General features: G+C 35.8%; 1 protein-coding gene across 27 annotated transcripts; it reads right to left on the bottom strand.

Annotated features, from left to right (window-relative positions):
- Positions 1-1,066: 1,066 nt before the first annotated feature.
- Positions 1,067-23,381, bottom strand: LOC109620264 (zinc finger and BTB domain-containing protein 49). 27 transcript variants are annotated; one of them, XM_066083888.1, is made up of 9 exons: positions 23,257-23,381; positions 20,344-20,505; positions 19,016-20,181; positions 18,487-18,764; positions 15,945-16,018; positions 15,597-15,843; positions 14,770-14,856; positions 14,077-14,300; positions 13,045-13,169 (listed from the first exon to the last, which is right to left on the bottom strand). In XM_066083888.1, the coding sequence occupies exons 2-8, from the start codon at positions 20,467-20,469 to the stop codon at positions 14,176-14,178; spliced, it is 2,103 nt and encodes a 700-aa protein (XP_065939960.1). In that variant the 5' UTR covers positions 20,470-20,505; positions 23,257-23,381; the 3' UTR covers positions 13,045-13,169; positions 14,077-14,175. The 27 variants fall into 27 exon arrangements, with proteins under 27 accessions (XP_034332000.2, XP_034331371.2, XP_034332377.2 ...); XM_066083889.1 differs by lacking the exon at positions 14,770-14,856 and having other exon boundaries at positions 13,047-13,169; XM_034475787.2 differs by lacking the exon at positions 13,045-13,169 and having other exon boundaries at positions 14,147-14,300; positions 14,735-14,856.
- Positions 23,382-23,742: the final 361 nt, after the last annotated feature.

The following is a 23,742-nucleotide window of genomic DNA, read 5'->3' on the forward strand; positions in this document are numbered from 1 at the left end:
GCCAGCGGGGTTTGCTTATTTATGTTTTTATATTTAATCGTACGGTGGCTTAAAATTATAAAAATATAAGTAATAAGGAATCATTCTTTGAATATTATGAGGTGATAATTTCGGTCGGGGCGTGATCAAATCTATCATAAAGCCCTCCGGGCTTTATTGGATTTGATCACGCCCCGTAAAAAAGAATGAAGAAATTCATAAAAGATTGTGTACTCTTTGAAAGTATTTTACAATGTATCTTGCACAGGTAGTGTTGTGCTGCATTACTTTGCATGCACATCGAACACGTGTGTCGTTCATACATAGTGCATAATGTCTGCATCTTATTATAGACATTTGCCGCACAACATCTAACACAGTAGATAAGTGATAGTTAATCCAAGATAATAACAAAGTAACATTGTTTTATCAGTTTTTACAAAAAACCCCACTGTTTTCTTAAGTATATATGCTGTCACTACACGATCTGCTCTAGTGTGTGGTTTGCGGATGTGCAAAATTATCACAGTTTGACACAGATCGTTCTACAGTGATCAAGTGTTTTTGATATAATTATGTGTAATTATGTGTACCTTGATGTCAGGCTGGTTTGTTTCGTCTTGTACTGAATATTCCTTACCAGTGCAGTGTCTGTAATACTAATTTAAAAGGCTTCAAATATTTCCGTCCCGTGTGAATGAAATACCCGAATGCGGTGTGGCGGTAATCGAGCTATCGGCTTTATTGGGGGGGGGGGGGGTAGCGATGAGCGTGCTATTAGAAATCGACAACTTATATGGTGGTAGTCGGTGCATGTGATAAAAGGGAAATAATGCTTATTTATGAATTCACTTCACTTACTTCACTTATCCCTGTTCGCTCCTTGGGGAGCATAGGGCCGCATTTATGAATGCATGTCAGCTTAAATTAAAAGTTCCTCTAATTCCCTATAAGCTGATTAGAGTATCAATTAACTTCCAAAGATTGAAAAAAATATATATATTAGTATCAAACAGCACTGCTTCATGAAATAAAATATACAAAAACCCAATTTTACTTGCATAACAGATTTAATAAAAAAACGTGGAATTCTTATTGTTCAATTCTTGCATACCTTATTCACATACAGTAGCGGTGCATTTAGAAATGTATACATTCATATTAAAACTTCCAACCAAACTATATGCAAATCTTAAGTTAATCTGTTCTCTAGAAGAAACTCTGAATTGTGGCATTTCGTTACACTTCATTACCAAGATACGCGTGTTCCTTGATTTCAGCGTAGTTCACACGTGGTTTTATAATTAAACCCCCTTTCCGCTGCTCTTAAAAAAGGTGAACGTCACCATATATTCTGAAAAATTAGTTAGCATTATGAGGCATATTTGGCGTTCTTTTATGACCCGGCTGAAAAACTCGGCTCAGTGACAACACGTGCTCATATGGAAGTTTAAACAGAGAAGAGTGGTAGACCGCAAAGCAGTTCCGGTTTCCTCTACAAAGCGCCACCTGGCATTCGTGACATTTCCAGCGGGACTGGATCATTCCGCCGCTGCTGGTTTTCAGTTTGTTTGACCGACAGACCACACAGACACGGCGCTGACATACGCTCTCCTCGGGGGTGATCCGGACTGGAATATGGCGGTCGTAGTCAATCACTTCATGGGAAATACCTGTGTGCCCCGGATCTCCTGCAAGAGAATTGTTGTAACAGTTCAACGCTGTAAAAACGGCACACTATTTACTTTCAACGAAAATAAATGTATGCATGTTAAGTACATCTAAATTCTTCTTAAACCTTCAACATAGACTTATGAAAACGTTCTGTACATAAAATTGGCGTACAACTTTTGAATAGTATTTATATTGTAAGTGAACATTGGTAGTCTTAAAATACTCAAATTTTTTACGATCGGATTCCCCAAACCTATACGTCTTTTTTCAAACAGAAGAAATAACGTCAAATTGATCATTTGTAGAATATATTCAGCGCCATCAATAGAACTGAAAACTAGCGAAAACCCAATATATGTTTGACTTATCAAATATGAGCAAGGCAAATGCAATAATACCAACTGCTTTTTAATATCCAAATCTCATTGGAATAGGTTTCATACACAACATCAAAAGCCAAGAACCATTAATGTTTTATTTATTCACTAGAATTTAATGAAATATAAAAAACAAAATACATTGTAACGAATTTCGAGACCATACTGTGTCTCTTCTCACAACACTTAACTATTGTTAATGAAACTGTGCTACATGAAAACAATCTAATACTTAACCGCAAAGAAAAACAAAACAAACCAAATTATGTCCAAATTAAAGTTTGTAAAGTACTAATACTATTGAGGGCAAACACTACAATATCAATAATGTAATTGTAATACCTGAAGGGGAAGGGGTGGGGATGGTCTGCAATATTTACAAAGAAATGTCTCGTTTGTACATAGCCATTCAAGTTTCTTCTAAAGGAATTGCAGGTCTGCAAAACGTTAATAAGAGAAGCAATCGCCAATAAATTCGGCTAGTTATGACAACATAAAAAATATGTAATCGGTAAAGTACATTCACTTTGGCATCTTAACAATCAATTCCCATTGTTTACTTCAAACAGTAAATTGTGGTAGATCTTGAAGCAATCCTTCTTTCCAGTGCACAGTCCGACAGTACAGACACTGCATTTGTAGACCGAGGAAACCGAATATTCACCGCCACCTTCTTGACTTCGCTTCGCAAAGCAAATTTCGCAGACCTTCTTCTTTTTGAAGTCTTCCTTAAGATTCACGCGTACAGGATAATGGATGGCCAACATTTCTTCTGTACTTGCAGATTCATCAAGCAACGTTTTTGTGATATGCTTTGCATTTTCTTGGTGATATCGATCAAAGCAAGATCTTCCTCCTGCTATGAATATTGAATTGCAAAGATATACGTTACATACTTTGCATTTGTTACGAACAAGATCAATTTTTCCTTTGGTTTCGGGGTTTTCATAGCAATACACGCACATTCCTCTCTCTCGTCCATCCACAAAAACATGCACTGGATGCTTAGGCGAAATCTCAGTTGAACAGTTTTTATGTTCTTCATTTTGGTTTTCAGCATTTTCGCTCTGGACATCATTCGACTCTGCTGTTTTATCCTTGGTCTGACAAGCTTCGTTCTGCGTCTCGGCTGCTGTTGCCCTCGGTGGTGAGTTATACCGATGTCTTACTTGTCGTTGTACTTTTAATCTGCTTTTCCTGCGAAAGGTTCTGAAATCGTAGCGGTATAGACCTTTACGTACAGGCTTCACTCCTTTTTCTCTGACATTTTTTTCCATAGACATGCTCCGATGTTTACTCATAGACCATTTCTTCGAATTTGGAAGTCTCGAGGAAGGAGTTGCAAGGTTTCTTCTTTCATGTTTACTTTGTTTTATTTTCTCGCGTCCTCTATCAAATGAGTGTTTCGTGTTGTCAAGTACATCACAACTTTGATTCCCCCGCTCTGGGGAGTATATTTTTCGTGTGATAGCTGACCCTCTAATGATTCTTGATCTTTTCTTCAATTTTTTTATTTTATTGGCCTCGTCAAAAGAACCTGACATTTTATCAAAACCTTTCTCATTTGAACTTCCAAAAAATAATTTATAGTTTTCTTCTTCGATTTCATAGCTTGTTGCTCGCACAGAGGAAGTATTTTCTCTTTCATTTCTATATTCCATCGATATCCCTTCAACGACTTTTTCGTCTGGTTGAGCCAGGCTGTAGGCAGATGAAATTTTCCACTCACACTCATTTGAGTTGCAAGCAACTTGTTCAGCATTTTGTTCATTAAAGACTAAAGTGTCCGTGTTATCTTCAGAGCAAATCGGGATGGCATACAAGAATCTGGCCGGGTCGGATGCTAGAACATTCTGTTCAACCACTGAAAGAAAGAAAAACATTCTCAGTGAAAAAATGAAACAATGTTAAATCTATCTGATTCATCTTTCAACTTCAATTTCGTAATTCAATGGCAATATAAACTTATCTACTCTTAAACAAAAACATTTAAGGTAACGAAACCACAAAGTGTAAAACCCTAAAGGATTTGAAAATTGAGTCCAAGGAAATGGGTGGTATGCCTTATCCAAAATACTACGCATCATTAACTGTAAAAAAACATGTGCCATTATGTCTCCATATAAAGAATAATCAGCTGATATTGGGAACAATGGGAACCATGTTATATTAGGCCTTAATGATCCAGCGCAAAGTAATTGACGCAAACAAATGATCACAATAATATTTTTATGTACAACAGAGACAATAAAAACATATTAAATTACATTACAATAAAAATAATTCAAAATAAGATGCAATCTAAAGATATGTATGCGTCCGGAACACATAACAGAATGTTTAAAATAATCACCGACACCATTTCCGGTATTTGATACCAAATTTATTTGTTATATAAAGCGATGTCTTCAATCTGCTTGCACATGTGAAATTTTACGACAAGCCCATGTTATTCAGTTTATCGTGGAATGTGTTCCAACAATTTCTATTGTTGACGCAGAGCGCCACGTCACACGTGACGCAGTTCCAGCTGGTTTCTACCCCGTGACCACTGCTGGTTGTCACCCCGGTCATACGGCAATGCTGACACACTCTCCTCCGCTTGGCATGCAGGCGTTCTGCCACGTGCAACACGGTCCCTACCAGGTAAGTGGGCGGGGGAGGATTTCTCACTTTATGTTTCACATTGTACGATTTAGGACGTGGACGAGCCTCTACAATGATAGGTAGAATAGTATTTAAGTTTACATTTGTTGGGACAATTCGAAGTTCACATGGTGCAATAGGCTAAGACATACCAACCATACAACAGATACACAGACTTCAAACAACACTTCACATCAGTCAAACGAAAACAAATACTAGTAACAAATACGATCCGCAGTTTAAACAATGTAAACACGTTTTTTGTCACCACATTCTCATTGATTTGATCAAGATCCGTAATGTGTATTTAAAGATACAATATTGGAGAGAAAATCTACCTTCAATGTAGCAGACCAATCTAGCAAATAATAAGTAAATATTAATGATATGAGTTTAACAAATCAAATGCATGGTCCATCTAACCCTAAATTAACCTGAGATTAGCGATTCATCCTGAAGGGAAATTATATCATGTCATTAGAAACGTTTCATCGGTTTGTGGATCAAATAAGATCTAACAACCTTAATGAAGATCAATCACTGAGCACTGAAGTTGTTGTAAATCAACATTGTACCTTGCGAATAGCATCATAATTTTTATGCATTGAAGACTGAAAATAAACCCAATCTGCAATTATTTAAATAAATTGCTCAAAACTGGATAATCGTTGTGACATTTTATACATGTATCCTGCATCTCCCTTATAAGTCATCTGTAGCAAAAACGTTTTATTACTAACTTTAAAAAATAAATAGAATCATGGAGAAGAAGCTAGATTTTATTTTGGATGAAACAAAATTTTATATGACAGGTATACAAAAAAATTATCGACATACAAGTAACTTACAGAATGTTTTAACGAAACGGGAATATACTTAAAAATTATTTTTGTCGAGGTGGATGGAGGGGTACAAGGACACACAAGTTGTCAAAGTGTTTAAAATTATTCAACACAAAAACATCGACAACCAATAATAATTCAAAAAAAGGCTTAATCGCCATTATATGTCATGTAATACAAAGGTACATCAAATAACATAAAATTACTATAACTGATATTATACGAAACATATAAAGAATTTTATCAACAGGGATTGCTTCTATCGCAAACTTTCTGCAGGTACTATTTTACATACAAACATCTCCGACAAGACGGACAGCTTTCCGAGAACCTCAGTGGAAAGTGAATTCTTTGGAATATAGTTGTGAAAAGATCTTTTTCACTTTAAAACAGATCCTGTCAGTTGATGGAAAGTAACAAAACAATTTCGCGAAAGAGAATTGCAGAGCGGCAGGTTACAAACATTACATTTGAAATAGGTTTCTACTTTAGATCCTCTCTCTGTCCTACGCTTGTTCACTTTGCATAAATGACAGCTTTTCCTGCCACAACGAACGTCCTCTCTGGAAAATTTTACGGCGCGGTGTGTTTCTCCGTCAATAGTGACTACTCCCGGTAATCGAGGGGCCATTTGTACTACGTCGGATACGCTATGCATAAAACGTGGCTGTAACCTCAACAAAGTCAAGAGCCTTTAGTCTCAAAACCAAAATCAGGCATGTATTCGAAGCACATATTAAAATATATTCCTATTCTTATGTTCATCAAACTCATTTCACACCATCTACACGTACATGTGTTATTATTTAGAAAAATACACTGTAAACTCCAATTGCTAAAGAAACAAATCATTTATACAAGAAACATTTGTTCAATCTTACGAACAATCGCCAAAATAATCCAAAGCTTTCTCAGAATGTTTCAATGATCTGAATTATATAGCCCTTATTTCTCCAACATGTTTTCTGTGAATTTATATTTTTAACCGTTTTGTTGATTTTAAGCCACTTAATATCATTGGTCAACAATGTCGTTTCACTCCTGTGAGTTTTTGGTCAGATTTTCGTGGAACAATGTGAAGCAGTTCCTCTTGCCGATACAGAGAGCCACGGCGCACTGCTCACACTTCCACTGGGTCTCCACAGTCCGCCCACTGTTGGTCGTCACACCGATCGACCGACAATACACGCAGGACCTCTTGTAGTTCCTACTTCCGGTGAATCTTTCTGCCATGTGCACTTGGCTCCCTTCGTTAGTTTGTAAAATGAAGGAAAGCTGCGTTTGAATGCGACTTTTTGCTTCAAGGTTGTGCGGTTTTCCAACGGATAGCTGATGTTCTGGAAAATATTAAAATCATAGCAAATGCCATAAACCCAATTTACTTGATAAAACTAAAAAAAAATATATTTTAACAACTATTCATATTTAATATCCTGACATGTTTTCTCTTAATACTAACACACAATAAATGACAAATATTGCACAAAACTCTGCACTTTTCAAAATTCCCAAAATACCAAGATTTTAGCAATGACAACAAAATCCAAGCCAAAACACATAAATAAATTGATTTCAGACTATTCTGTGTCTTAGATCTCACTATTCGCCTGACATTTTTCCCCATGAAAATTGTTCAGCAGATAAGGTTCACCGTTTATCCTGTTCACATCCCAAATCACTACTGACGATCATTTGCGCATTGTAATGAAGTTTGACGCCTTCATGGAAACGGCCAAAGCATTGAGTTATCACTCTGTTACATAAAGCAACATCACATGCTTCGCATTTATAATTCGTATATATATCCCATCCTGATTTGGTCTTCACACGATAATAGTAGCACAAGGCGCAGCGCTTTCTAGAACCAGGAACAAGGCGGTGGGGAACATCCATCGGAGGATTACGGCGGGGCTTGGGAAACACTGGAGAAAACGAGGCTTGTCTGAAATCTGAAAAGACAGGTCAGAGGATGATTTCGTTCTACAGTTTATCCATGATTTCAAATTTATTCACAAAATCTCGATATATTTTCAGTTGTAATAAATAATAAATGTCAAGATGCACCACACTTCAAAGAGTGTTCATAATAACAGGAAAGTAGTCCTTTAATGTATTACATCCAGTAATATGAATAAACAGGTATACAGTATATAATGCCAAAAGTTAAATCCGTTACCATCCCCATGTTATGCACTAAAAATTAAATGCAAAGCTCACAAATCGACTATAAATCTGAAGGACTTTCACAATTTGGTATTTAATTTTCCAATACAAAAATTCTGGTGAAACCCATTAGCCATGATATCCTTGCAACTGAGAGCTCACGTGATGTCCGCTTGATTTCAAGAGCTCGTGGTAGAGTTCAAAGCATTTTGTGGTCCCAGCACAAAGAGGGACTTCACAAGCCACGCAGTGACTTGTCGTTTTAACTCGGTATCCTGACCGAGTTCGCACTTTGGTCATTTGACAGTAAAAACAGCGCTTTAATTTGTTGCCATCCATTTTGGAGAGGCGATGTTCCCCGGCGTGGGTTCGGTTAATTGATCGAGATGCATCATGATGCCGCATTGTATTCTCATATGAGTAACTTGCATAAGGTTCTGAAATTAAAGAAAGTTTGTCAATATCTTCTGCTAACTGATGACAGCATCCGATACAAAAAATCGGTGGAATCTAAATTCTTCATAATCAAAGTATGACTTAAACTACATGGGAAAGACAATTACCTCAGATATGTGACAATTCTCGACACCTTCACAATGAAGCGAACCACAACAATGCGCAAGTTTCACCTTAATGGATCTTCATATACTTTATACACAGAAAAAGTAATTCAAATTATGATACATTTTATTAAAAAAATTCTATACAAGTGGCACAAACTCTGTTATTTACAATAAACTTAACGGAACATGTGTTAGTTTGAAGATTTCATGTTTGTTATGGATTCATTTTGGAGAGCGTTGTATACAGCTTAAATTCGGCTCTAGATATTGGTCCCTGCAACCCGTGATGTTTAATTATTTCATGGTACTTGAAAAAGCATCTGTACTCATTTCGACACAGAGGGATTCGGCAAACATTGCACTCATAGTACGATTTCTTCGCAAATCCAGCTTTTGTTACATTCCGCATTAGACTACAGTATCCACACGTGCGATTTTGAGTCATATTCAGCCGAACTAGTGAATGGATGACACCATTGCAATCCATTTGTACTGCCTTGAACCGCGGGTCTGGTTTGTACAGTTGATATGCACCAGTATTTGCTTGGTATAGATTATGAGAAAGGTTAGGAAATCTATATTCCATTTCCTCGAAGTTGATTGACTGTGACGCCATAGATGATCCTGCAAAGACAACGAAAACTCACACTCAGGTCGTTGCATACTCTGACATTCTCTCTTATTTCATATTATATAGAGACTGAGAGACCTATCAGCTCAGAGCAAAATTCAACAACCCAAGGAACTATTATTTGAATCACAGTTTTTAACATACATATTCTTCTATAAAACATCAGCCATCATTTTCTTGGAAGTGCACTACATTCATGTCAAACTAATACAAAAAAAGCTTTCCAAGTTTTATTTCATTCAAATACGGATATTTCACAATGGTAGTACTTCACACATAATCATTTCATGGTACTTTCTGAAACATTCCTTTTTGCACAGGAAAACGTTACAAACGGTACACTTGTAGGCCGATTTGCGAGTTTCTCCACATTTGAATCTCCGACCAGAGTGTTTACAGAACTGACACACTCTGCGTTTCTCACCCACCACAAGGTTGTGATTTAGCTTCTGTCCAGTTTGTAGAGTTTCCGAATAGGTATTAAAAATCCGGGTTGTCTTCTCTGTTGGTTCTGGAACAGAAACCGGATGTAGTTGATCAAAGCCAGATTGATTTTCATTCATATTAATTTCTGGTACACACTGTTATAAAACAACTGTCTTTAAAGTCACTATGCGACCAATTTCAGGGGAATACAAGTTCATAGAAATAACCAAACGTCGACTAAGTAATGAAGGCATTGCAAACATAAGAACAACGATATGAAAACGAAGAAAAAGAAATGCATTTCTCTTTATCTTTGCTTACACCGATCACGTTTCCCGGTGATAATGGAAACTTGCTATTCACAAACTGGATGGTATTTTGCCAAATGGTACTTTTCAAAACACCTTCTTTTATAACTTTTACATAAAGACACTTCACAAATTGAACACATGTATTTGGACTTTAAAGTCTCTCCACTTGGGTATCTGACATCAGACGCCTTACACTGAACACACACTTTAGCCCGACCCCCACAGATCACTGTCATTTTATGCACAATACTGCATCCATTATTTGTCTCTATGAAAGTGAAAATGTCATCTCTTCGTCCAATATGCGAATCTCTTAGCACAGTCTCTCCGTCTCCTGATAAAGATATAATGGCACCAGGCTCTGCAAGAAAGAAAATGCCCTCAATGGTTTCACCGTTCTCTCATTCTAATATCATTTTCGAATTTTTTTTCATGAATAACATTCCATAAAATTGTGCTATCAAACGGTTTGAAAACAAAGTGTGACAAATTGTATGATTCCTAGTCTCGCTAAAATATCTACAAGAAAACTGTATTGAATTTCACAACTCCGAAAACCCCTGTTACTGCGAAATCTTACAACCTCAAATTGCATCAAACGCAGATTATGTAAAATTGTATATCTTTTATTATTTTCAACAAACCACAATAAATATGCATTGTTATGTGAAATTTTATTGTCAAAATTACATTTTACAAATATTCACAGAAGTCATCCTGAAATTAAATGAATTCCTTTCGATTATATACGCAATTATAATATTTAAAATTAGCATCACTTCCACTAACTGAACTATATACACTTTGTCTGCACTACTACGGAAGCAACTGGCTGAATGCGACGCTGGGGTGCCTTTTATCAAGTAACTCGTGGTATTTAACAAAACAATCTCGCGTTACTTGACGACAAAGGTTCACTTCACAAGCTTCACACTTGTAGTAAGAAGTCCTGACCACTCCACATCCAAAACGGTTACCCATTATCTTACAATATCGACATACGCCATTTTTGGCGTGCACAAGTCGGTGGAACTTCCCGCCATCAGAATCACCACGTGTTTCCATCGTCAGAAAAGGGCTCACTTGGTCTGAGAGTGGAGCTGTTCAAGCAAATGGTACTCTGTTAATTTACTGATGAATAATGTGGATCGTTATTAATTCCAACATATATTATTTGTAAATATATACTAAGAATCATGCTTGTATGTAAATCTACTGATAACAACATCCCAATACAAACACAGCTTTAAGTCCTATTAATCTGAATCATAGTCAGATGCTCGTCAACTGTACTGAATCGAAAGCATGCAACTCAACTCTGGAATCCAACGTGATTTATTAAGCAATCAAATAATTTGACTGCTTAGGAAAAAAAACCTTTCACAACAGTTCAAGAGTAAGCAGAAATGTAGAAATTCAATAATTTATCAAAACAGGAATGAACGCCCTTACTTGAATGATAGTAACTAAATTTAGTGACAAGCTATATAATCTAGTGAATAGTCACGCATCGAGAAAAAAAGAAGTTAAGAGTTTAACAGAGTAAATGTGAAAAATATAGAACAATCAAGTGTTGAGCTGTCCTTTCTACCTTAGTTCATAAACTAATTTCAAACAAGCATTCAAAGAGCGCGCAGGTAACCAACTGTATATTCTGATGATCGGATATTTCCTTTCATTTCTCCAATGTTAATTTTGCTAACTGATGGTGCCACTGATAAAAACAGTCTTTGAAATTTGGACGACAGAGGGAAACATTACAAGCGTCGCATCTGTAGTAGGACCTCCTAAACATCCCACACGCAAATTTACTTCCTAATCTTTTGCAATGTGCACACACTCGTTTTATACCACCGGGATTCTGAATCAGACGGTGGGCAATGCCTGCGATAACCTGACATGTCTCTGTGTCCAGGAAACTGAAACCTTTTGACGTTCGACCAACACTTGGTCCTGATCCTCTCCAAGACAATGATCGGGTTGGTCTCAAAGATTCCATTGGTGCAGACAAGGGTTCTGTAATAATAAATTGGCGTGTAAGAATCGCTATTATGTCATGACTGGTGTGATATGCGTAGATGACATGCACAGCCTTACTGAACTGACGAAAGTCACAAAATTACGTACGTAATGGAGTGCAATTAACCGAAAATCTCTCAATCCACTATATATCTATAAGAAACCAGAGGTTGCTACACTTTCAAGTTACAGAGATGTGCCTTCAAATTGTTTTTGTATTTGAAGGACCGCCCACATTTTAAACACAAAAAGTCGCGGTTCTTGGAGTGAGATCGCTTGTGCGACTCAAGTCTGCTCACACAGTGAAAGTGTTTACCACACACTTCACAGGCAGGTAGCTTAGTTTTCTCTCCATGGTTAAGTTTATAATGGAGTCTATAACCCGATTTTGTTTTTAGCATCTTTCCACATTTTGGACAAACAAAGCCAAAATTTCCAAGGTGGTCTTGAATAAAGTTTGGTTTTGGTAGAATAGTTGTTGTTCCTCCTTGGCTCTTCGGCTCTAAAAATAAACATGTTGGCTTTAATTACATATCCTTTCAACTCGCGATATTAACATACCTGTACTTCATTTTTGTTGTACAAAAAAACTAATAACTTTGCTTTACACTCTAATCATTTCAGAAGAAAATCATTTTGAATAACCAAATATTTTAATGATCAAATCACAGTGGAGTAAATATACAAAACTAAGTAAAGTTCATGGGCAAGAAATCGACAAGAACAATTACATACAATGGATGTGATATGCACTGCTTACTACTTCTGTAACATTGGGCAGTTGTGTCTCTGAAGATTAAACTTGTGTTTAAAAGCCTTGTTACAAGTCACACAAAAATAGTTCTGTTGATCAGAGTGCGATCGCATGTGTACATTTAACTGACTTCTTGTTGCGCAGGACTTCCCACAAACCTCACACTTGTAGGTCTGGACCTCTCCCTCTTTAGTGTGATACATCTTCATATGATTGTTGTAGCCCATTCTAGATTTAAACCCCTTGCCACATGGAATGCAGATGTCAACAAACATACTGCCATCAACATGCTTCAGACGAACATGCTCATTGCGTTCTTCTTTCGTTTTAAAAATGCAAGAACACCATCGACAGTGGTACAACCCTTTATGGTACATAGATCGTTCGTGAATGAGCAGATCACTCTCACTATAAAAGGAGGTCATGCACAGCTCGCATAGAAATGCAGGAGCCTGGAGAGGGGTATTCTTTGCCATTGTAGACTTCTTTCTGACACTAACCATCGGAGAATTGCTACCCATTGGTTGAGACTGAGAAGTGGTTGGACCGGAATGAAAACCAGATAAAAATGGTCTTGTGTCGTTCGTTTTGGACTGCATCGACTCCCACCCAGATATAAGTCTTAGTGGAAGTGGAGATGGGCTGGAAAATGAATGGTCAGACCTTCCTGGTTGTTGGGCACTTTGACTATACTCATTTTGGCCTCTACTATCAATTAATGATGTTTGTTCCATAGTATCCTCTTCTATCAATAGCTGCGGATCATCAGGTGATGTTGTATTTCCTGAAGAGAAACATAAATTCCTTTATCGTCACGGCTGATCATAAGTCGGCACCCATTGTTTCTTCTTTTAATATTCAGTCAGAGAAAATACAAATTGTTAATCTCAAAACCCAATCATGTAGTATGTCCATTTTTCTTTATCATCCAAACGAAATTCAATTAGCTTTATCAGAGGTAATTCAAATAAGATAAAAAGGAAGGGAGGGCAAAGGTTTGGGGTTAACATATATCTTTTTCACAAATTGTTCAAATAATTTTAAAAAATACGTCTACTAATTTAAAATATTGGTATTTGCAGGATGATGCAAATATCCAACAGTTTACATTTTCAACAAATAATTGTCATCGAACAATTCTGCAGCAAGATTAAGCATGAGAAAAAGTTATTTGTAAGAGTGTATGTAACACAGGCAGTGGTGAGATATGCATGATATATGTACTTGTATGTGCTTTAGAAATTGGTATCTTTCCTCATTTCATCCTGCTTTTCATTCCAAATTTCACAACACAATATCAAGATTCCCGATCTTTTAGCCTTGATAATTATAGGCCGTTATACGTACAAACATGAACATGTTTTCTGCAGAAGACAGAGAGGTTCAATTTGCAATGTAATCCTTTTCTGATAAAAAAAAATCATCTCAAATGTATTTTCGTATTTCATTACAAAGATATAGCAAATGTTTTGATCACTGTCAAGAATCATACTTCATTTGTTTAGAATTCAAACAATATACCAGTCGTAAACCCTATTAATGATGAAACAAACTTTAATCCTCCTTAAACTAATCCGCAAACCATGTCACTTTAACCTCAAATCATAAAGAAAAAGATAATGCAAGGAATATTCAGAAAACAAATTCTAATTGGAATACATTACAACACAAAGATAAAAACAATTCAGCACCTTATGACATATTTTCTAATGTATTCAACAGTTTATGTTTTAAACTGAAGTGCACTGTCATTCTGCATCTAAAAACAGGAAGTTTGGGGTATGAGACAATCAGGTAAAACTTTTTCTTCTGCTGAGGAGTCGATTCCTGGCAAATGTTCTATAAGCTGTAATTTTTCTTCCAAGAGCTGAGTGGGTATCTGTCATTGAAGAGTCTGATTTCTGGACACAGAACACTGAAAGAAAAAAATCAGCAAATATCATTCACCTGCCAACTTGTGGGGATTCGCTTATTTAATTTCATCAAAGTTACAAGCTTTCCTCCAAACAACGTTTGGTGAAGGTATTTTAAGTGTTTATACAAGAATCTAATCTTCTGCGTTTTGAGATGTTTTTGAGTGTGCGTTGCCCGAGTGTGACATTGACTAAGGTCATGCATTCCTCAGGTCAAACAATTCCCCTTAGTGATGGAACCTCACCTTTCCATTTGAATCATTTGAGATATATAACTTACTTACACAAAACAGTGAATTCTGTATTTTTTTAAATCATCAAATCTGAGACTAATAAAAAAAACTTCAGCGTATTTTATCCACAATGAATGTTTTATTTAAACTTCTAAAACCTTAGTTTTGAAACAGAGAAACTTTTGACCTGAGGGATGACATACCTTACTGGTCTAAATGAAATCTTTTCTGACTTTACTTCGTCTAGCTCTAGCAGATGTTATCTTGCTTCCAAGAGTTTGGTGAATTGTGGTCAGTCTTGTGTCCGAATATTTAGTGCAAAAATCTGCAACATCATTCACAATGCTTCATAAAAATCTTGATATCTTTATTTCTTAAGAATGGATACATATGTTCTTAACATTACTTGTGTGATGTGTAAATTTGACAACATATCTTACAGGTGCATGGTCACAATTTTGGTCAAAATTTATTTTCTGGCTTTTAATGTTTAGCAAAAGCTTAGGCAACCAAAATTTGAGTGTCGGTTGTCAAATTTTAAGCGAGATAGAGAGCTCAAGATTCTCTGTTATGTAAACATATCATGTTTTTTGTTTCCATATTGAATTTGGACAAAAAAATCAAGGTTTAGACCAAAAATGAATGTGACAAATGCCAGGATCTGTTAATACTGTTAATGATTAAAACAAATTAGTAGATACAAAATCAACTTGAAAAGACTTTTAACAGTATTTTGAACCAATGTAAACAAAAATGTGGCATATGAGCCCTATTCAAATAACAAAGAATTGTTAGCTCTGTACCTTGCCCAACTCTAAAACAGACATTAAAATTTTAGTTGATCATTAGAAGAGCATTTCTAAATCATTGTAAAGAAAAAAACTGGTAGAATAAATTTTGATCAAAATCATGACCATGCTCCTTCAAAGGTGCCATCATGTTGATGCTAAAAATTAAACAGATTCTATTCAGCCCAATAAACTTTAGGTAAGTTTTTTGGCCGAAGTATCTGTTAGGTAAGTTAGAATGTAAGAGCTGGATGACCAGTTTACTGACATCATGTACCTTCTATAGCGTATATTATGACTCGGTTCAGCGGTGTGTACCCTTGGTACAAATTATAGTCGCCTTCTGTATTTCTTATTGTTGCATTGATGAGCTCCGACTTATCATAGAATGTACTCAGTAGATATCTGGCTGCTGGAGTTCCATCCCTTGACTGGGTCTTCTCATTAAACTTGATCTTACTCAGCGCTGTTTCATATTGCTTTCTGTACAGATAGACGGAGGTGTTGGGTGCCAGCTCTACCATCTACAAATAAAGAGAGAGGCATACATATAAAAGATGCCTTTTTGGAAGATTAAGATTGAAATCTAAATAACAATTATTGTAGAATTGTAATAGTTTCATACCCCATAATGCATTGCTTTGCTGCCCTCCATAATTCCTGGTCTTGGAGAATCTGCATGCTCCTGTACCTGAATGTCTGGAAAAAAAGACAAGATTAAGAACTCATTCCACATCCCATTTAAATTGATACGGAATTTCAGACCAAAACAATGAATGTTACTCTGTAAAGTTTTTATTCACATTTCATACAATAACAAAAGTGACTTACCAATATATGATAACCAGGTAATTTCTCCATTTCTTCATCAAGTTCATCAAAATAATATTCCTCCTCTAAGCTTTCAAAATTGAAAACTTTACAGGGTGCATTCACTATTTTAGTGATAAAATTCTGTTTTCTTGAAGTGTAGCATTTATCTCTTAAATCTATAAATCCAGTATTTGCATTTTGCAAGGCTGTGACCTAACCATTCTTTTTCCTCTTCTGCGACAAGAAAATTTTGTTTTCCGTACAGAACAAACAACAAACTAGTGATAACAATTTTATCATATATTTGTATTATGTCACATGAACAAAAGTTGTACATTAATTACAGCATTATATACATGTACAAAATCCTCAACGGTCTTATTCTACACATTCTAAGTCCACTTGATGCTTTCCTTCTCTGTTTTGAAGATAGGAAACTTACCTTTTCTTGGCGTGTTGAAAAGGTGAGCATTTTAGTGTACTGCAGTATATTTTGTAGATTTTTTGTGATAAATCAGGAACATTATTTTACTTTGTCCAGAATATTTAATACTGTAAGCCAGCAACCAGTATCCAATGCTTTTCCCAGGCTCCTTATCATTTTGCTTTTGAGCTTCTTTCTTATATCGAGCAACAGCATCCACAATCCATTTGATTCATGACTTTTTTCTGCTTACCTCCACAAGGTCCAACATGATTTCATGACTTATCATTAACATCAACCTACACCAGGCGAATAACGACAGTTACAGCCAATGTGCCTACTCAACCTTTTCATTCCTACAGCAAAACCTTACATCACAACTACTTTCCCTACAGCTACTTCTCCAAAAACTGACTACCTATAGACTTCCTATCCTAGCCCGTGACTCTCCTAACTTAACACCTAATGATATCTGAACAATGTCTATCAATAACAGAACTATTCAACTTGAATGACATCTATGAGACAAGCCTTTTACACTTACAGATTTTCAGATCATTTTTCCTATGACAGACCAAACTGGGAAGAGCAATGGATGCCTTATATAACTGGGACCTGTTTAATGTGCTAGGTATTAAAGCCATAATAAAAAAGACCATTTTCATAGCCCTTGTCTTAATTTAAAATACAATCTTCATCCTTGAAAAAAAAAATTTATACTTTGATACAATGATTTTCTTTATTCTATGAAAATGGTCATTTTTAGTTCAAGAAAAGCTTGCTTGTTCTCCTTGTGCAATGTCAGAATTTGTTACTATAATCATGTAATTCAAGCAAACTTTCCTTTGAAAAGAATAAATGCTGTGTACGAAATGAATGTTTTTATTCTTTGCTTCATTACCGTTTGAATTATCTGAATACTATTGTTAATCATGGAGAACACCCTTTGTACATCATGATTCTGGTGGATACCTTTAGCAACTTTATGATGGAGCAAAGAATAAAACTTTCATTTATAATAACATTCACATTGATAACTTCATAAATTTCAACCTAGAAACATTTCGTTTAACTAAAAAATGGACTCTGTAAAACAATCAGAGATGGAAATCTTTCTTTTTTTATTCAGGCGAAAATACAAACTATAAATACACATCTTCTGAACAACAGAATTTACAAGAAGCATTGAAAAAATATTCACAAATCATTAATCATCTTTTGGTGTAATTGGTCTATTATTGAAAAATAAGGTATACTGTCCCTGGACCAGTTTAACCGAGAGATTATTCTTGTTTCTCCAGTACTGAATGACAGCGTTTTTCTGAACTCTAGTTCTCTGTTTTATTGGGATCTTGAATGTGCCGAGTGCTAGATTAAGGAGAGTCTCGTACGTCTCCTGATTCATGGTTCGCATTGCTCGAGAACTAGACGTCAGAGACGAGAATCTAAAGCTGGGACTCAAGCTACTCAATGAGGGACCTAAAAGAGGAAAAAATATGGGGTCTGAGAATAAGGCTTCAGAAGTTCCCATCTAATCTTCTAGATACCCAGTTACAGAAAAGGAAAATGACAGAACTATGCCCTACGGTACATCTCTGATTGCTTTGACGGAGTCTCATTTCTTGATTAAAGAAACAAATCTTGTGCACTTGTGATTCAAGATATAATCATGATTCTGACATTACAAGTGCATCAAATAATGTTTCTTTCATTATTTGATTTACTGCCAGTAAAAAGGGAAATAACACTGGGTTGTTTTTTTTAAATTGTCAATTTAATTAATTTTTCATATGCACATATTGAAGCATTTGTTTGAATTTGAGTTTCACGTAACAAATGATCTTTTTCTATTTACATTATCTCAAAACAGATCTAGACAATGATAGTTCCCCTTTTGCTGACAAGGTAAAAAGAAAGCATGAACACAAACCTCTAAAGTTGCCCATGTACCAGTTTCCACTCTGGTCCATACTCATGTTGCCACTTTCGTTGGACATTTCATCCCTGTGCATGTCTCCTGGGGGTTCCTCCACATCGTAATCACTCTGATCCTCATCGTTCTGTCCGTGGGACTGACCAGACCCACCCCCTCCCACATCAGACACATACATGTCTAACATTCCTGTCTCCTCTGGTCCCAACTCATTCTCAACTTTCACAATGCTGATATCTGGGGAAAGTCTGTTATTGTGATCTTTCACCCGCGACCTGTAAAGTAAAGTAAATCATCTTCAGAATAACTGTTATTTACACAGCAAATTACATGAATTTATTCAATGTCAACTAACTAGTAATGATATATTCATATCCTAAAGGAATCATCACTCAAATATTTCTAATTCTATCATTATGTCAATGATAACTTCAAGTGCATGTTGCTGTTTTTCAAATATCAAATTCAAGGTTTTGACAGAGTTTATCTACTCTTTCACTTAAGGCATATTAATAAACTGACTTACCCCATATCACGAGGGGGCCTGTCTAAGGGAGGGGCCTTCTCTGTGTTCTCCACTCGACTGATCGTCTGTGGTTTAGGGCCCCTCTGTACAGCACCAGGGGACACAGATTCTGCCTGCATGGCACTGCCTGCAGCAAAAGGCTTCTGCTGAAGACTCTGGGTTAATGGTCTGGTTGATGTGGTCATAGATATGGGATAAGGGTGGGTGGACTGGGATCCAGCTACTAATTCAGGTGGGCGCGGTCTCTGAGTGGCAACTTCAACATCCGAAAGCTGCTCTTGATTTTTGGCTGATTTTTCTGGTTCAGTCTTTGGTGGATAAATAGGGTTGCTATAGTGAGGGGGTCTCTCTTTCAGAGAGGATGAATCTGATGAAGAGGGTGAACTAGGAATGAATGGAGCGGAATCTGAAGCAGATTTCTGACTAGAAACATCTGAAGCACCAGGTACACTAACAATCTGAACGTCTGCGGGGGCGTCTCTCTGACTGGCCACTGACACCCCCACAGTGCTCTGTACCTTTCTTAACTCCCTCTCCTCTTCTCCTGGTCGTTTACCTGGAGGCTCTGTCTGTATTAACTCGATGCTGTCTTCTACAATATCAATCACACCAGGCTGTTGACTAGGAACATGAACAGATGAGGGAGTGGATGAGTGTGATCCCAATCTCGGTACACGATCCCAAGGATCGTTAACTGTGTAACTTTCCTTCATTCCAGACATGTCGTGGGTACGGGAATCCGACATTGGACTGGGCTGCCTTTGGAATCTAGGTCGCTTACTGCCTGGGCTGATTGGTCTGTCAGTGGACCTTTTCTGGTTTCTGTCTTGGACTTTCTGAAGCTCTGTGGTTCTCACATGTTTGAATTCCATCTGGTCTGGATAGTTGTAACGATACTGATTGCCTGATGGCAAATTAATGCATTTGATAAAGTCAGCACAACATTTTATGGCGTTATCCACTTGAAGGAGCCTAGAGATTTTTTCAATGTCTTTGTAGTTTTCTTCAGTGAGTGTCATGAAACCTTCGTATAAATATTGCAGGAATGTGTTGATGGATTCTTGTTTGATGTCTGCAGTTAGTCGTACTTCTAAATGGGACCCTGCTGCAGCATTCTCCATGGACTGTAACATTGGACATGCAGCTACCAGCACCACACGGTGAGCCTGAAATATGAAGAACAACAGTATAAAATCTAAAACAGAGGTGAATTCATGTTAGAATTACATTAGCATTATAGTAACATTATGTTTCATACTGATTAGGCAAAAAATATTAAACTTAGTTTTAAAAAATGTACTTATTAAAGAGATTTTCTATGAACTCACTTTTGTAATGATGCTGCCAGTTCGAATGATAGCATCACACAACGTCTGTGATTTCCACATCGAGGCCAGCTGATATAGCAGAGAGCTGGAGTGAATGTGATTCATGTAGGTCTTTTGATAATTCATCCTGGTCAACTTTGGGACTTCAAAGATTTACTTAATCTGTAACAGAACATGAAACACAAAATTGACAAAACCAAATTCTGACAAAACCAAATTCTGAACATACAAAAAAATATATATCAAAACCTGAGAATTGAAATAATCGATAAAAGGTTAGACTGTCACAGTAGTGATGTTAATTTTGTGGAAAAATGATCAGTATTTCGTTGGTGGCATTTAAATTAAATCATTTGAATTGGTACTTTGAATTTATGCATAAACCTGAATAATCAGAGATTTGTGCATAACTTTAATAAAATCTATCATAGATGCATATAGCTGTTTTGTGTTTAAGTGTGATGTATTTAAAAAAATCATTAATACTGTGGTTTGCTAAAATCAGTCAATATTTTTCTATAAAGTGTGCAGTAAATAATTATTACAGAATACAGACCCCCGTTTTATTATGAGTTTTGTCAAGGCATTTACTACATGAATAGGTTATACATTAAACTAACATCAAAATATTTTTTTTTAATATGATTAAATTCAATTTTAATATCAAAACAGTTGGACAGTTCAATGGTCTGTTCACAATTATGTCACACTAAAAACGCAGTTGATTCCGAGTATCGCTAAGCTTATTGCTCCTTTCCAACAGAGCTCAAAAAAACCACATTGAATGTATTACATTGGCATCCATGACAAGGCCAAAATTATTGCTTGATTGAAATTGTCTCCCACCTCATTGAAATACCCTGCGGATAAATTTTATAAGCAAAAAATGAAGATATTTTTTTATGGAACTTCTAATTCTTGACTTATTTTTTAACATTTTATTTAAGAAGGGCACAAATCCCCTTCTTTTGAAAATCTAATATAAATTAAACACATTTTACGATTTGTTGAGAGATGTGAGCTAGAATTTATTAAATTCAATTACATATCCTAAAATATACCACAGAAGAGACATACTAGGCATTAGCCAACTTAACTGATGGGAAGCAACTTCATTTTGTATAAAATTTACACATCCAGTAATGTTAATACATTCTAGATGGTTTTCCAAGCTCTTGTGGAAATGCCAGAGAAGTTGTGATTGTAATGCTCATGTGTAATAATCATGTGCCACCAAAACCTATGCATGTATTTTATTTTTATATGGCCATTGTTTATCAAATTTGTGATATCATCTACTATGTAAACGATGTGACCGTTGGACTAAGGCTAAAGCGCTGATATTTGGGGTTAAAACAGAAGGTTCAGTTTCTTTTTTAAGAAATAGAGAATAAAATTAATTGGAAACATTCACAAAGCAGCCTATAAGCTGGAAGAAAATTTTTTGGCTGTTAGTCCTCCAATTCAACTTTCTTTCCTTTCTTTTCAGCCACACCATTTTATGATAAGGAAGATAACTTGTGTTTTGACCTGACAACCATTGATATTCAAATTTCCTCCATTATGTAAACAATTGTAAAATTTTAACAGAAAACATCCTTAGTGATTACAGCTAGAAGTATATGAATGTGGAAGTAGCAGAACGGTTCCATTATTTATCATTAAAACGGGAGCATCGAGTATCTGATTTTAATCAGATTGTTCCCACACTTGATGAATATAAACTTTAAATAGAATGTATGGTTAACTTAAAATTATTTAAATTCTCTTTGATATAAAAGTAGTTGGGAAAAGTTTGAACTTTCTGGTAGTTTACATTAGTGATTCTGATTTTTCCATGCATTAAGATGAATTCAAATTGAATTGCAAAAATATGCACAGAATTTTATTTTAAAAAAATTGTCTAGATCAGAATTGGAATCAGCTGCTTCTCGCTGTACTTGGTATTATAAAGTGTTACACAAAGTACTTCAAAATAGGTACATGTATATAGGTACAAAAAAAAAATCTATTAGTATTATATACTGGTGTCTCATAATATCGCGGTACTTGTTTTTTTCCCTAAAAAAAGATATACAAAGTTATCATTTTCACATGTCAAAGGTGCTGTTCAAAAAGCTTGTATTGGACTAGCTTTTCTGAGGAACATCAATTTCCCAACTTACGTAGTTTATTTTGTGTGCTATTTTTAAATCACAAGTCTTAATTGCCTTCAAAATTAGAGAGTTCCATTGTATCGCGGCATTGGAAATCTGGAAGCCTGGTTCAGTTATAACGGACAGTTTTTATTTTTTATAAATAAAATATGATTTTTCATGAAAGCAAAGTCACCTAAACTGGTTAGGGAATGAAATATACATTTTATTATGCTTTTTATATAGTTTTTTTCATCAGATACATTTAGGACTTTTGAACTTGCTCTCTCTCTAGAAAAAATTTCATTTGTGAGAAAAATTTTATTTGCCAATGTATTTGACAACCTTCTCTGCACTCATCCTAAAGTTGGTGCATGAACTCCTTGTGGAAAATCGGGGGGGGAAACGGGAATCCTATTTTTGGAACATACCGCGATACAACGGAACCCGCGATATAATGAGAAGAGAGTATATAAAATTACATAAAATAAATTATAACTCGCAAAATTTTGAGTGTCATTTACTAAATGCGTTTTAAGTCGTAATAAATATTGGTTTAGATCCAAACGCAGTTCCCTAGATTTTCTTGGGAAAGAAATCAATAGGAAATAAATAAGAGATTATAGCATCATACATGGTAGGCTGTGTTCTGCCAACATGGCTTCCTCTTTTGACCCAAATTATAAATGCAACACGCTGTTCGGCATCTAAACAGTTGTTCAGCCATGCAATAAACAATACAGTTAAATAACTTCATGTAGAATATGTTAATACAAACCATAAAAATTTCAATGTGAAGGATCGGCTCTTCTTTCATAAAATTTATCTCTTTATCGTCTTTTCATGCATCTGTTTGATTATCATTCATGTTTATTGCGCATAAATGCTTGCGCATCTTTTGTGTAACGTAATTTTGCGTATCTCGATCCCGATATTAACCACAATCAAGGATTTTTACGGGTCAATACGACTTCTAAAATGAATTCACATACTACATTGTCAGGAAAATGTCTAAGTCATCATTTCAAAATTAATATAGTTGGTCAAATAAAGGCGGAAAATTTGCAATGTTGTATAGAATAACCAATTTGTAAAAAAGAAAAAAACCACACGTGCAACCAGGAAAAATACATATATAACTCGAGCCAGGGATGTATATATACTAACTGTTATACATGTATATGTCTCTGATAACACGTCATGTATCAAAGAACATACGTATAATTTTTTTTTAAATTTAACCAACAAAAATGCACAAAAGATT

Source organism: Magallana gigas, chromosome 5, assembly GCF_963853765.1.
Source record: "Magallana gigas chromosome 5, xbMagGiga1.1, whole genome shotgun sequence".
NCBI lineage: Eukaryota > Metazoa > Mollusca > Bivalvia > Ostreida > Ostreidae > Magallana > Magallana gigas.